This window comes from Rhamphochromis longiceps, linkage group LG6 (genome assembly GCF_057381845.1).
Source record: "Rhamphochromis longiceps isolate RC_006_pf linkage group LG6, R_longiceps_female_GT1.1, whole genome shotgun sequence".
Classification (NCBI taxonomy): Eukaryota; Metazoa; Chordata; class Actinopteri; order Cichliformes; family Cichlidae; genus Rhamphochromis; species Rhamphochromis longiceps.
Window position 1 is genome coordinate 37,696,197 of NC_140562.1, and position 15,961 is coordinate 37,712,157.

The following is a 15,961-nucleotide window of genomic DNA, read 5'->3' on the forward strand; positions in this document are numbered from 1 at the left end:
GAAACAAAACGAGTACATTATATCTAAATATATTCTTATATTTAAGTATATTATATAAAACTATTTATGAATCTCATTTCACATTATTTTAATTGCAGGTAGTTAACTTTAGGTTTCCCTGTATACAAGGCAAAAGCCCAGAGAGAATGGCCGGTCTATCACCACTTCTCAAGAAAGCAAACAACAAATTCAGCAACAACAACAAAAAACAGAGTTTAGTTCATCCTGTCGGAGAATAACATTTCAATTAGTTTAGCTCAAGAAGGCCGACTGAAATAAAAACACTTTATTCAGTGTTAATGACATTTCCAGTCTGCACTGTAAATTTGCATAAAGACTGCATATTCATAGTGGCTTGAAAAAAACCCCCCAACAACAACTAATAAACACGAGTGCAAGAGCTGGGTTTATCCACCACTACATCCTTGTTACATACGCTCTTTGGTTCACGCGCTTTTTACTGCTTTCCTTGTAAAACAGTGTCTCTCTTTCTCTCCCTCGCTCTCCCTCTTAGCCCAGCCCCCTTGATCCCCTTCGTCCATTGGTGTCTTCGGGGTCTCCCTTTTTTCTCTTCTCTTCCATAGGTAGTCCATAATGAGTGTCCATTGGCTTTTATTATGACTTGTCCCCCTCCCACTGGCCGCCTTCGCCCTGCCCATGTTTTGTATGTCTCAGTTCGTCCAGCGCCTGACGTTCAAGTTCGCAGAACGTCACGTCCGCACTTGAACTTGCAGCGCAGGGGGCTTCACTATACCCCCATCACTCTCTCTTTGCAAAAAAGTCATGAAGAGCTCCGCACAGCCCGCACCGCACTACTCCTCACCCTCTGTATGATCAGCAGCTCATTGCTTTTTTTTTTCCCTTGTTGGCTGTCAGACGCATCAATGAAGATATTTCATTTGGAGTTTACCTTGTAGGAAAGGATTTCCCAATGTGAACTCAGCTGAAAATCCGTCACTAAACCAACATGTCTCGCCGCAAGCAAGGCAAACCCCAGCACTTGAGCAAACGGGAGTTTTCGCGTAAGTGGAGATACATTGCATTTCGACTTAATTTCATTGGTTTTTCCTCTCGGTGACCCATCTTTTTCTGTATACGGCAACTTTCTTTTAATACTTAGGATACGTCCACCGCTGTCCTGACTAAAATTACAAATCGCAAACATATCCAAGACTACAGGTTATCTTTATAATCATCACGAGGTCTTCTATAGGAAGTTTTGGAGCAGCGTGACAGGGAAGCTCAACTTGTGTTGGTTAACGCGTTGTATAACACAGCCTTCAAGGTTTCTTTCGCCATTAAAGGGCATGCATGAGCTTTATGGCCAGAGACCTTTGCCTATATGAAGGCGGCACAGAGTTACAACTGCTGCCATTCACTTAAGTTTCCATGTGCACCTTTTGAAGCCACAGCACTACTACAGTGCAGGTCCTTTTTAACTGTAAAAATGCATTTACAAAGGTCCTAGTTGGTTTGGACACAGGGAAGTGGTGTTTACACACACACACACACACACACACACAGACACACACACACACACTTGTCCGAAGCGCAAAGACCTCGTGTGCGTTACCTACAAGGAATGCAGTTTCTTTGCAACAATTTTTTCACCGCTGGCGTTTAAACACGGCATATCCAATCCATTTGTATCCATAAATTGCATAAATACGCAGAAATCTCCGTGCGCGACACTGTTTTGAGATGAAGGAAGAGAAAAGAAGTACAGTCGTTTTACGCGCGTGTAAAACTGCAGGGCATTGATTTTGATTGAATGTCACATTCTTCGCACAGTTTAGACCAATTGTTGTTTGCCGAAGAATTATTTCGCTCCATTCGTCGGTTAAGAGCTTTATCAGTATATTGCTTTATCAATGCACTCTTCGCGCGTCAGTAAATGCGGAGACGTTTCCAGACTAGATAGGCTGTTTAAGTGTAAGTTAGAGATCGAAATGAACAACCTGTGCTTTTCTTTTATCTTTATTCTTGTATATATTTCTGCATGCTCTTCTTATTGCCGCTGAAACAAATTATGCTCTGGCAACATTTATTCTATGATTTGTCGGAAAGCTGTCAGATGGGTTGCCAGTGGGGGGCGCAATTTGATTGTAGTCCTACAGGCCACTCGTGAACTTGAACTTGATCCACTTTATCCTGTCCTGCTTGACCAAGCTCATGCACAGGATCGGTTCAGCAGCAGTAGGTTATTACATATTTTATGTTCTCTTGAATGTATTCATATTTTTTCTAAAGGTACACTAAAGGTACAATATTCCCCACATTCAAAGAGGATCCAGAAATAAAGTGTTTACAAAGAAACAGTTACAGACCTTAAATTATGAAGAAAAAATGACCAAAGAGTATAAATATGCTTTTGTTTAATGACATGAAGATTTGGCTTTTGACCAGTATAATTCTGTTATTGGTTATGACCCAAATCTGTTTAATTTACTTTGGAATATTAATTGTTTTTTTTTAATTATTGCAAAATAAATAAGACTGCATGAAAACACTGCAAAATTCTGTTCTAGTGCTAATTGTCAGCTTTTGTGTTGCAAAAAGGCACCATTAGAAATTTAAGTAGGCACTTCCTTTTAATTTTTGCATTTATTTTAAAATGAAAATAATCCCTTTGGTGTTTTCAACGAGGGACTGTAGAATACAATGAATGATCTGCCGGTATTACAGGGAGTCATAATACTCTAAAACAGTAAAAAAAGACCTAATGATTTTTCTGATAGTGGAAGAGACCTGCTGCTGTAACCCAGTGGGAAACCTTCGCCTAAACTACTTTAAATTCTAGCACAGTGTGATATCAGAAAAAAAAAACACATTATATTTTAGCTTTCAAAGTTATTCACATCACTCTTGCTTGACATCAGAATGAGATTATTTGGTTTGAAGAAAATCTTTCCACCTAAACCAATCTCATACACCTTGTATGTGTCCATGGCATAAGCTGGTTAAGATAAGTAAAATAGGGGTGAATTCCCTCATCTTTAATGCAACTCAACATACAAGTAACAGGGCCTATCTTGCATAGTCCCTCACCACCTTCTCATCTGACCTGATATAGAATTAAAGCTTGAACCGGCGGCAAGAATTCATCACATCTTATCTCAACATCCCAGTCGGGGCGCCAAGTGTCGTTTACCATGTGGCTAGATGACTTCTTTTAAAATGCTCTCTCTGCTCACTCTCTCTCTCTCTCTCTTTCTCTCGCTCTACTTCAGGGACCTACTCCACATCCAACCCCTCAATGTCTAACCTTGGTTCACGAGATCCCAGCACTTTTAACGAAATGGGGTCCAATCATCTTGAACTCAAATTAGAATCTATTTTTTGATTCTCAGAGGTGTTAGGTTCATTAAAAAAGCGAGATTGGCAGCACAATAAAGAGGGTCAAGCAACTTAATCGTTTGACTGCTGCCTGCGAGCTGAACATGTCAGTCCTTATCGAAGCTGTCTGTGTGCTCTTTCTTCCTTTCTGCCTTCTTTCTTTCCTAAAAATCCCATCTGCACATATACTCCTCGGCCTTATTCCTTTACAAGAAAATATAATAACAGTGTATGTAAACTCAGAAAAATATCAATTCTCGCTTCACTACATGTCACAACTGTCTTTCTTCTTTTCCTTATCCAGCTGAGCCGCTCTCAGGTGTTTTACCAGAAGAAGACTCTCAGGACTCCCCCAGCCTGGGAGTGGCTCAGGGCGAGCCCCTAAAAGGGGACCAGGACCTGCTGACCTGCGGCCAGTGCCACTCTCGCTTCCCCTTAGCTGACATCCTGCTTTTCATTGAACACAAACGGAGGCAGTGCCACGGTAGCCTCTGTGTGGACAAACCTCTGGACAGGCCACCATCCTCCCCACTCGCCTCTCCTCTTTCCACATCCTCATCACACTCGCGGACCCAACATCAGCACCAAAGGAGGGTGCGTCAACCTGTCGAGGTGGCTGTTCAGGTGTCACCGCAGGATGAGGATTGTTTATCTGCACCCTTGCAAGGAATAATCCCTAAGCAGGAGAATATGACAGGTAAACACACTGGAAGCTTAACATGGCTGCCATGCAAGAGTAAACAGATGAGCAGGAGAAATTTGCATTCAAGTGTGAATAGAGTCTTGAAGCTCTAGATTGTGTGGAGTGGGTCACACTTTTAAGGTTCATAGGCAGTTTATCACAGAAGACAACAAATACTCGCTGAAATTTCCCTTCTAGTAGTGAGGATGTGTCCAATCAACGTAACCTGACGGCGAAATGTCTGCTGCTACATTTAGGAGTTGCGAATTTCCCTCAGTAGAGTCATGAATACACATGAAGATTAATAAGGATATTGATAAAAGGCACCGAAAAAGACGCATGGAGACAGACAAAGAAACAGATTATAAAAAGACAGAGAAAGAAGAGATCAGTTTCTTTTGGTTTGTTGCTGCATCACAGATGTGCTCAGATCCTTTGGACTTCACATTCTCTCTCATGTGGTCGCGAGAGATGTATCTCTATCCCTGCCTGGCTTATTACACTGCCATATCTCTTGTACCCTCAAATATGCGCCTGCTGAAGCTCACTGTGATTCTAAAATTAAAGAGATAGGAAAGAATGTAATTACGTTGATCTGTCAAGGAAGAACTGTTTATTTGAGGAACACTACAGCCACTAATTGTCAGTGTTTTTCTTGATTTGAGTAATTAAGGACTTCTTAAGGCAGCTAGTTGGTTTGTTGGTTGTCCACTGGGGCTAAATGAGGCTGTTGTGAAAACATGAGTTGCTGTGCAAACAAGCATGGGTCCCTTATGACTGGTTTTATAGAGTGGAGTTTGATTTTGACCAGCCCATTTTGATGTTTATTCATTTCCTTTAACAGATCTGATAGCATGTGCCAGACTGTGCTGATTGCCTGGGCAGTTGTGATTGAATTTGAAGCCAATTCAGGCTGAATGCATAGAGGGTAGTTTTCAATAATGAGCACTACTGTGCTGTATTAGTCAGCGCTTCAGCTTTGCAGATGGCATTGTAAAGGGCTACTGTTACTTGTTGTCAATGTTTTAGCACTCTGCCATACAGAATAACCACTGTTCATTAGTGTGCGGTTTGTTGAAAATCTTTCTCACAAACTGGGATGGACGCACACATGCTCAAAAAACACACATTCTTCTGACATGCCTCTTGGCCTTGTCAGCTGTTCGAACACGCCTTTCCTTGCTCACTTGGATCATCGTGCAATGGAGTTCACATGATATCATGAGGTCACTAACACTGTGCGAAGAGCTTTATTTATAGGTCTCATTTCTTTGGACATTGTGTAACAGTCAGGATTTCCTTGGGTTAATAATGAATAGGTTAAATTGACTGTATGTGGTGCAAGATTGCATCCTGTTGTGACGCCTCACCTCACCTTTTGTTATCATCCTGTTATAAAATCTGAGGTCAAAATTAACAGTCTGTGCTGCAGAGTCTGTGCAGGACATCATATCAGTTATATATGCATTGCATATAAGATGGCCTCGTCCCACCGCTTTTTTTTTTTGTCCAAGATTGATGGATACAGACTGGCAGTGCCAGCGCGCCACCCCATACGCCATATGCTAGCTGCCATGTTCTCTTACCCTGCTCAGTTAGAGGCTGACACTGAGCTGAGGCATCTCAATATATACTGTTCCTATGCCTCAAGCCCAGTCCAATCCAGGCGAGTGTATGATGAATTACACCCTTAAAGATTTCCCTGCATCTTGCTCCCCTGCATCATTCAAATGAAAGTGACCCTTCCAATCTCCACCCCACTCCTGAAATATCACTTGACACGGACGGATTTCCATATGGACAGCAGTTTGCGAAGGCAGCGGCTCTGGCTAGGTTAAGGAAAGTTGCTGCTTGACTAAAGGGAGCTGACACCCAGAATGGCTGAACTTGTAGGTGGGGGGATATGAGAAGGGTGAGGGCTGAGGAATTAGGGGCAGTACGTAATAGACCGATAGCTCGAGATGAAGCTGTGCCCCTCAGTCTGTCTCTACAGGACAGCTGAGGCCGTCTGGGAGTCTCATGACTGCAGCTGGGGTTTGGGTCTGCAGTCTGGGGCTCTGAGCTGTTAGACGAGGGCAGAGCAGCCTGCGTACCGTCATTTGCATGATAAACAATTAAAGATATGCATAGAGACATCGTAGCTTGTCTACAGACCACGGTTGTCCCAGAAATAGAGCAGATGATGGCTTCTCAAGCAAATGTGATTGCAGCGTATAAAGCTTCTTTTATTTCCCAGCATAAAATTGCTATTAAAGAGACAAACTGGTAAAGTGGATTCAAAGTTTTCATTTACATTAATTATTTCATGGAGTAAACGCAATTGTTATTAGCACAATAAATAAATTAGAGTCTAGTCTTTATAAATTAGATACACAACCACAGTGCATATTGTCTTCTTCTTGACCTATTTACAAGAAATTACAAGAAAAGATTGCATGAATTTTGTACCACATTTTTTGAGGTATTATTACTACATTGTTCTGCCCTGTATTTATCCATCCCAGCATTAGCACCCTTTTGAATTCTCACCAGTGTAGCCACGTGTGTTAATGAGGCCACTGCAACTGTGGAAATCGACCACCATCTCACACTTCAGCTTCTTTCCAGCGCCCTGCCTCCATTGTAACCTGGACTCTGAATCGATACTGAGTCAATTACGGCAGCCACCTTTCACCCTTTTTTCTCTATGAGGAAGAAAACATTCAAACAACAGAGAAGCATTTCTTGCAACACCTCTGTGGCTGTGGAGCATTTTCTTGCAGCAGCTTGCCTGTCCTGTTTCTCCCCGTGTGTTGTGGAGACAAAGGTATTTAGCAGGCTCCATATTGGCATTGTGCCACCTTTCTCCAATATCCCCTCCTTCACCAAGCAAATACATATACACACAGGGTGCCTGTCATGCAGAACTGGGGGGCTGGGCAGTGCGTGGAGATTGTGCATTAGTGGCGGCGGTGGGGGGTGGGGGTGGGGGGCTCCTTGGTAGCGATATCTTTTCCTGTGTCCAGTGTGCATATGCGTCAGCAGACATATGGGTCACTGTGCAAGTTTATATCCGGTGCTTTTGTTTGGGTGATCACTTTAATTGATACTGAAAAGGCAAAGATGCGTGCTGCTGCAATGATTGGACAGCAGCTAATATTTTAACATAAGGACTCCATTGTCTGTAAAAAGTGACTCTAATTTGATCCTACAGTCGCTTTGGGCTGTGATAAAATCAGTCCTATTTTTGGCAGTGGGCTCCACTACGTTTTAATGAAGGTGAACAGGAGTGGTTTTTAGGATGAATTTTTCATGGAGGACATTTTTGTATGCTGAAGCCAAGCTCTAAACACCCACAAATGTTGTCAGTGGAAATTCGTCAGCCTTTGTTGTTGGATTAAATGTTAGTGGTTCTGGCTGTATTCAAGTCTACTGAGTGTTTACATCTTGAGTGCGGATGCTGTGAAACTAATGTACGTGTAAATGTGTACATTTATGTGTGTATAAGTGTGGTTTTGACCACTTAAAATGTTTATAGGTTTCCGTGTGTGTGTAAAAGTGTGTGTGTCTTGCTGTTTGTAGCTTTACTACCCTGGGCGTGCAGGCTGAACATGAAAGAGTCTTTGACTTGGCAAGCCTTGCCTGAGGACACCCCTCTGAGGACTATGCCAGGCCAGACTTGGCACACAGCAGTGGGCCTGAGGGACAGGCCGGGCCTAAATGTGTGTGTCTAAGAGGGAGTTAGAGGAGGTGTGTCTGTTTTGTGGGTTTAGGAGGCAAAACGTATGGTGAGGTGGTGGCTATGACTGACAGTGGGAGTGTGTGAAGTTAAGAGCAGGTATGCAGTAGATTGTGCGTGCTGTCCTCAGGGCCTCCTGGCTTGGACTTCCTGTGCCTCTGTTTGTCTTCTAACAACTCCGGCATCACAGCCTCGGGCCATTCAGGTGGAGGCTAGCTGAAATATGCACACACACACACACACCTACACACACAAACATGCATGTGAACATTCAAAAATAGGCTCCCACAAATGCATGCACGCACCCACAGATGCACACACACCTGTTCTATGAACACAACAGTGCACACGCCTCCTTTAAAGATGCACACATATGCTACAGTGCACACATACAGTGTAAACCCCCTCCTGTGAACCTGTGTTTTGTCTGTAATAAATGTGTTACGGTAGAGGCCCCATGATGTGTTGTGAGTTGATGAGATCTGTCAGAAACATATGATCCTTATTTTACCCCCCTCCCCTCTGTCCCTCCCACTCTCTTCCGCTTAGCCTTTCCTCTCTGTCCCTATCTCTTTCTCTCCCTCCCTCGCTCACAGCCTCTCTCCACACATCGCTCCAGTAGTTTGTCTTGGGGGAGTGGAAACTGAAAGTTTTGGCTACATTAGTGTGTCTGCACCTCTTAAAGCCTTCCAACGTCCACTCTAGAGCTCATTCTCACTCTCGCAGATTTGGCTGCAGAGTGAGGCAGACATAAACACTCACACATACACTGCCTCCATCCATCCCCTTTACCCACTGTCAAACAAAGCTATACAACAGAAACATTCTTGTTTGTCTACAGCCACGTCATGCTGGATGAGAAAGTATCCTCAGAAATAAGCATGTCTTGCTGCTGTCCTGTCAATACTGTGGCAGGCAGTCACATCACGGGGTCAGAGGGCATCTGACAGCATCAGGGCCTGTCATGCCAGCCGCCGGCTTCACCACCTGCAGGTTAATGACTTTATTTTTAGACAGAACAGAAACAGAGAAGAAAAAGTGTCTTTGATACAGCTGTTGCTCAGGAAGTGGCAGATGAGAGCAGAGAGGAGAGAAGTAGTATTTTAGGAAGTAGGCAGGTTAGTTTGAGGTGAGAATGGGAGCAGATTTGACAAAGTAATTTTCCCTTTGATATTTTCCTAAAAAAATACCCATTTTGTCATAATCCTGTAAGTCTTTATTTAGGTCACTGAAACCGAACCAGATTTGGAAATTTTGTATCTCTAAGAGTAACACACTATCACAGCTTCTATCTCTATGCAGAATGTCATCTCAACCTCTGATATTCCTTTTGTGACTGTAGCATTTAAGGGTGTAGTGCTGTTGGATGGTTGCTTTGTCTTTCTCCAACTGAAGGTGATAATTCTGAGGCCATGGGAGAGCCACAGTGACAAGGACATTGTGTTAGTCTGATCCCACTGATCCTGGTCACTATCTAGTTTCTTCCTCCACAGTCTGGCTCACTACAGGTTTCAGTGACAGTACTGACTTGTCAGAACTGTGAGTCTGTTGGTGTGTGTGTATCTATTTGTACATTTGAACTTGGTTGGATGGTTGCGGACACCTCAGTCTTGCCCACCTCATCTCAACCACAAAGTTACAGGACACAGGGCCTTTCTGTCTGATGCTGCACTCGTGAAAATTCCCAACCTTTATTCTTGGTATATTCCTTGGTGGGTGCTCAGAAATGCATTGCCTCCTAATAGCTCAAATTAACCATACATTTCATCTTAGATTCAAATCCCAGATCTTTTAAACATTCAGAAGATAGTTAATTCATTTACTTTTGAGAGTATCTTGATTTAGTCATTAGATTAAATTTAGGCTGTAAGGTGGTATCGGCACACTGCAGTTTGCTTTGCACACAAGCATACGAGCACAAGCTTGCACACAAATGAGAGTGATGCACACAAGGTGATCACTTATGCACGGATGCATGCATGCACACACATACTTCCACAACTGACCCGCAGCCATCATTCCACACAGACACACGCATGTACGCACACTCATAAATGCACACTCCTGTCCCAGGCACCCTTTACTTTTGCAGGCTGAATCTCACTGATAACATGCTGGCGCCCTCATTTAAATTTGAAGCGCTTCTTTAATCTTCAAAGGCCTGATTGCTTTATGAATATGCATGGACTGAGCTGACTCTCAGTTCATTACCTTGTTGTAAATTCTAATGACCATTAGGGCCCTGCACGGTAATTGCCAATTGTTTTGCATTTTTGATTAGCCCATTACCGAAGCACATTCTGAACATGTCTGCCCTGCCTGCCTGCCAGGCCACAGCAAGAATCGGAGGGAGGGGGAGAGAGAGATGAGAAAATATACGGTAAGAAGAGAGTGCAAGGGAACCTAGTGCGAAGGGTGGTGAAACACGGTTTAGGCAGCGTAAATTTTGAGGCTTGGCTCAAAGTGTTGTTTCGGGGGGAAAGTGGGGTGAGCTAGAAGGGGGCAAAAAAAAAAAGAAAAAGAAATGTAAAAGCTGTAGAATTGGATGTTCCCTAAGCAAGCTCCATTGTGCTTGTTTCTGCAGAGCTTGAGTGCAAGAGTGTGTACCTCACTGCATTTATGTCAGCATGCGTATTTGTTGACTCTGTGTGTGGATGTCAACTTTACTATGTGTATGTACCCAAGTTTGCGTGCAGCTGGATAGGGAGGGGTGCTGTGTTGGGAGCGGAGAGATTCTGATAGTGCATCCCAATGCACGTTGTGTCTGGGACTCATGAAAGATTGATGGTTCCTAGCAGAATGGCATCAGCCTGCTACAACTTGATAACATCTAATGGATAATTTAGCACTCTAAAACCTTCAGGCCAGTCCACCTCTCTAGAAGGCTAAAGAGGACAGCAGCTGCTGGGCTTTCGGGGCCGCTGCTGTGACTGTTTGTTGGAAAAATAAATGAGAACAAACAGAAAGATGTGTAAGAGAGGGAGTAAACGAGGCAGGAAGACAGAAATAAAATGCAGAAGTGTTTCTGTGACCACGATTTGAATATCTCAACTGTGTTGATTGCCCAGCTCCGGTCACAGCAGCTTAAAAAAATAAAATAAAATAAAATAATGCATCTTAACTTGAAAATATTTCTAACACAGTCCTCACTAGCACTTCAGGAGCTAAACTAATCCAAATATCTAATTTAGAGCTTGTAGAGGTGGTTTACTGGACATGAAGCAAAAAAAAAAAAAAAAAATCAAATTAAAGTAATTATAACCTTATTTTCCTTTTTCGCTCCTTGCTGCTACAGTTTCACAATTGTTGCTTCCAACTGTATTTATAGCAAAAAAAGCAGAGAATATAATTACAAATGGAAAAGTCATGTCACTGCATTTTTCTGTATGACAGACCACCCAGATATTTTGATCCATAAAATATTGCTTGTGTGAAGAGGGATACTTTCATTCAGTTATGATTCTTCTTCTCTCTCCCCTCGCTCTCTTTTTCTCCCTCTCATGTACCATTCATAATCTCCATAGTGTTTACACAGAGCTTCGAGGCCTACTGTCAGTCTCTTATTCCCAGACTATTAAGCTGTTGACAGTTTGGTTAATCGTCCCACAGTTTGACTTAAGGGGAATCAGAGAGAGGTCAGCAATGTCTGTCTCCAAGGTGTGTTGAGAAAGTGGCTTACATGTGTGCGCTCTGTGGCATGCCTTTTATTGGGAGTTTGTCTCATTTTGGATGGGTGGGTGAGCAAGCTGTCAGTTTGTCTTTGCCGTGGTTGTGGAGGAGCCCCAAACACATTACAGAAATGATCAAGATCTGGATCAGCTATAGCAAGTTCCTAGTTAGAGTTAATAGGCTGCCTGGATGGTTTATATGCAGCATACGGATGTTCATAGTCTCATTCACATGTGAGAGAGAGACATAACAGCATCAGCAGGAGCAGCAGCAAGGCCCAGTATGTCCAAAGGAGGCTTGGGCAGACAGCATGATAGATGGCTTTGTTAAAGGGTCCCAGGGTGTCCCCTGAACTTGAAGCACTCTGTTTATCTTGAATAGGAGACGCACATAGTATTGGGGGGCAGTGAGCAGGAGAGGGAGAAAGAGAATGATATAGCTTTCAGGGGAACGAAGAGGGGAGATTGCGGGCCGGGCTAGTGTCTGAGCAGGCCTGCATGGGGGTTGGGGAGGTTAAGGGGGGGTCGTGAGCAGGCACGGCTGCTGGAGAGACAGAGAGGAGGGAGGAGGGGTGGAGGGGAGGGGGGGGGAGCTTTCCTAGTAGCTGTCCATTAACAGATGAACTTGGCAATGGTCCAGGCCTCAAAGGTCTTGGGAGACAGACACACATGCACATATATTCACACATACACACACATAGACAGATGTACACTTTCCTGGTACCTGCTCACTGTGGATGGAATGCCACCATGGTTCTTTTTTGTCCAGAGGCGAAACAGGACACGTCTCTGGTTCACCTATGTCAGAACCAGTTCAGACCGGTTAGTCAGCCAGGCCGAAGGAGGCAGACGGACGGGCCTTGTTGCTCAGCCCTCCTCTTCTCTCTCTTTCCTCGTCCTCCTCCTCTGTTTTCCAGGCTTTAGTGGAAGGAACAGAGAGAACCTCTAACCTGAGGGCACAGGACAATGCAGAGGAGAGAAAAAAGAAGCGGGGGAGCGTGGGAACAAAGCGAGAGACGAATGGATCCGGTCGCAAACAGGGTGGGAAGAGGAGAGAAAAGTGTTTGGTTGTTGTTGGTGCTCTCCTCTTGATGGGGCAACATTAGCTTAACACCACTGCTGCTATTGTGTACTGAAAACATGACGGCAAACACGAGATTGGGGGAAAGAATTTGATGTGGAAAATGCACATAATGGACTGTTGTGCTGTGTGGGCGAAAAACCGCCTGTGTCAGTTGCAGCCATATTCCATATAGCATACTGTATGTGTCGGTGTTGATGAACGTGTTTGTCTGTGTGAGCTGTAAAAAATGTGGACGCAACTTCTCTCCTAATTATGACTCGGATGTGTCCCTCGAGTTTTGAGAGCAAGCTGTTCGCGATTCTACTTCAAATGTTCTCAGCTCACACACAAACCTTCCCTCAGCGTGGCAGATCAGAAGGCTCTGTCACATCACGAACATCTAAGGAATTCTCGGATGCCACATTTTTGTCACTTTATGATTGCAGGTTTTGAAAAAAACAGAGCCTCCCTCTTTAGAATATTTATGATTTTAATAAAATTGCTTCTGTGATTGACAAGATGTTTACATTTTTGGCCGCTCGCATACTCATAATTTTAAGTGAAAAGTGGGGTTATGACTCAAGCAGAAGTGCGTAATGCTAAGGTGAGAAAACTGACTTTTTTAAAAGGTGTGATACTTGTGTGAAAGGTTGGTTGTGAAGACGTGGGGATGTTTAAGAAAAGGAGTGGATTAGGTGTCACCTTTTCAGCTAGCCTTGCAGGTGTCTGCCACTCTTTTTTTTTTTTTACCTGATGCCTGACTTTCTCTCCCTCACTTCTTCTTCTCTTCTTCTGTTCTCGCTCAGAGCCTTTTGTTATTTGATTATGACAAATGGACACCAGGGAAAATCTTTAAAGTTCAAGTGCAGATTTTCTTATCTTATCTTAATTGCAGTAATCTCTTTGATTTTTCCCCCCAAGTTTAGAAACAGTTGATGACTATAAATGCAATGATTTTATAAACAAGTTCACATTCGAATCCAAAAATAGACAAGTGTGATGTTTTAATATAAGGACAATAGATGTGATTATACGTACCCATCACATGCATGCTGCAGGAAAAATGTGGATAATATATATTTGCATGACTGTGAGTGTATGCACTTAATTGTCTACATGTAAATGTGTGCAATCCTATTTGCATGTATTTCACACATGCCCACATTAGTTTGTTATTTATAAAGAAGGTTCTTCTTTTTATCTTCCCCCTTTACTTTCAGCCTTCAAGCTATTGCTCTATTTCTTAGAAACATGTTTTCTTTCCCAAAAATCTTGTGTGGCTACTTTGGTGCTGAGGCCAAAAAAATATCTTGCTTTTATATGTGTGCGTGTGTGTGTGTGTGTGTGTGTGTGTGTGTGTGTATGTGTGGGAGAGAGAGATGATGGCTGTTTTTATAATGCCCCCTGCAAATTTGCATATGTATATGTGCAGATTGTATGAGAAGAGCTCTCACACTTAGAGCAGTTGGATGGGGAGGGTGATGGGGGCTGCTGCAAGGGTTGTGTGTATGGTTTATGTGTGTGTGTGTATGTGTGTGTGTGTGTGTGTGTGTGTTAAAGGGGAGTCTTATTGGCGCTTTCACCCCCTCAGACAAAGCCGGCCACTACTCCCAGATGGTAGCCTGCTCTCTTCGGCCATGTGTCTGGTATTTGTATGTGTGTGTATTTGTGTGTGTATGTGTGTGTGGACACAGACATCCAGAAAGACTGAGTGATGGAGAAATTTGTGAGTGTTTGTGTGCATGAGATTCAAGCAGATGCTGAGAGATGGCCATAACTTGAGTAAGCATACATAAAGACATCTAAAGACTGTGAGGCTTTAATTCATCCTTTGGATGGGTGTGGATGATGTGCATCTTGTTTGAAATGCATTGGAATACATAATTCAAGATAGATGGACAAGAAAACAGAAACGGATAATTTGAAGACTCAGGGATGGACAAAATGGGACAAAAAGATGGGATGGAGGAGGAGAGACAAAGATTGGTCATTTTTAAAGGTGATGACCTAGAGATGTCAATGGGCACCTCTCTAATGGGGTCAGCCTTGAAGACTAGGCGTCAGGATTATGTTTACCTCAACTGTCTGCTGGGAAGCAAGACAATGAGTCAGGACCTACGAGTGTCTCTCATATGTCATGTAAAAAGTATTCAACTTGGCAAATAATTCTAACGGTATAGGAGTCCAGATATTCAATATGAAATCCTGCTTAAGGGTTCTGTCTAAATCCTGGTGTCTCCCTGGGGGTGTATGTTAAAGCAAGCCTTCAGCCCTGTTAAGAAGGGGCTATCTATTGCTTGGACAGACTCCAGCTTCTCTGACCTTGATGTTTGTTTTCCTTGTATCCCCAGACATAAACATGCTTCTCGCATCCAGACACACAGACAGTCAGGAAGTTATCCTCGCTGATGTTTTTCTCTTGCATCTGGCTCCTATGTGAACACAGGACAGAAGTAGTGGGTTTGAAAATTTGTGTGCACGAGAACAAAGTCAGGCGAACACAAATGTTGTGTGAATTTTTCAGTGTGCATTTTTTTACACCCTCCACCACACACACAAACACACACACACGCCTCCGACTCAGGCCCTTCTCTTCTCTGAGACCTGTCAAACTGGTTCTCTTTCATTAAAGCAAAGCCCTTCTCCGTTTTCTTGACCAGGTAGTATTTTGTTATCAGACAAGAAACTAGATTCCCTTATGACAACCTTTTGCCCCACAGCTCAAAGTGCCAAGATAACTATTCCCTTTTTATACCTTTATTGAGGCAAGCCCTTCTCTGCTGGTGAACGGTCTGGCAGTGCTTTCTGTGCTGGACATGCCCTGTTCTCCCCAGGCTCTGGTACTGCATTGGTCTGCCAAGTTGCAGGGCCAGATTGCCTGTAATAGGCCTGCCATTTCCCTCTCATCATCTGTCAGCACTCTGGATCTAACTGCAGGGTCCAAAGAGGGCTACCACTCTCCAATTAAAAAGGTTAATTTGCCCTCGCCGATCTCTTCCGCCTCCCCCCCACAGCTTTACTATGTCTTCATTAACACTCATTTGTGTCGGTGTAGCTTTCTTTTCTCTTTCTCTCTCATTTTACTTGGTTTCTGTAAATACTGCTTTAAGTTGAAAAGGTAAGACTGAATGTCCATTAACATATTTTTTGAGCCAGCATATGAATTAAATTGCTGTCAGTGGTTTCAAAGTGCTTTTGTAGCCTTGGCCAAGCAAATAATGTTAAATTCAGCAATCAGTCTTGAGCGCACAACTTCCTGCTTAATGTCACTTTGATTAACTGAGCAGTCTCAGTAGAGGATGCATGGGCTTAAAGAAAATATATTTACAGCTTTCTTGGAGAAACTAAGATGAGAAGATAATTGCAAATCTTGCTCATATCTATCTATCTATCTATCTATCTATCTATCTATCTATCTATCTATCTATCTATCTATCTATCTATCTATCTATCTATCTATCTATCTATCTATCTATCTATCTATCTATCTATCT

General features: G+C 43.1%; 1 protein-coding gene across 1 annotated transcript in view; it reads left to right on the forward strand.

Moving 5' to 3' along the window:
- The first annotated feature begins 731 nt into the window (after positions 1-731).
- bcl11ab (BCL11 transcription factor A b) overlaps positions 732-15,961 on the forward strand; it is a 33,116-nt gene continuing 17,886 nt past the window's right edge. The window contains exons 1-2 of the mRNA XM_085410598.1: positions 732-1,022; positions 3,641-4,033. Of these exons, the coding sequence (XP_085266724.1) occupies positions 968-1,022; positions 3,641-4,033 (448 nt within the window). The 5' untranslated portion in view covers positions 732-967. The remainder of the gene's footprint in view (positions 1,023-3,640; positions 4,034-15,961) is intronic.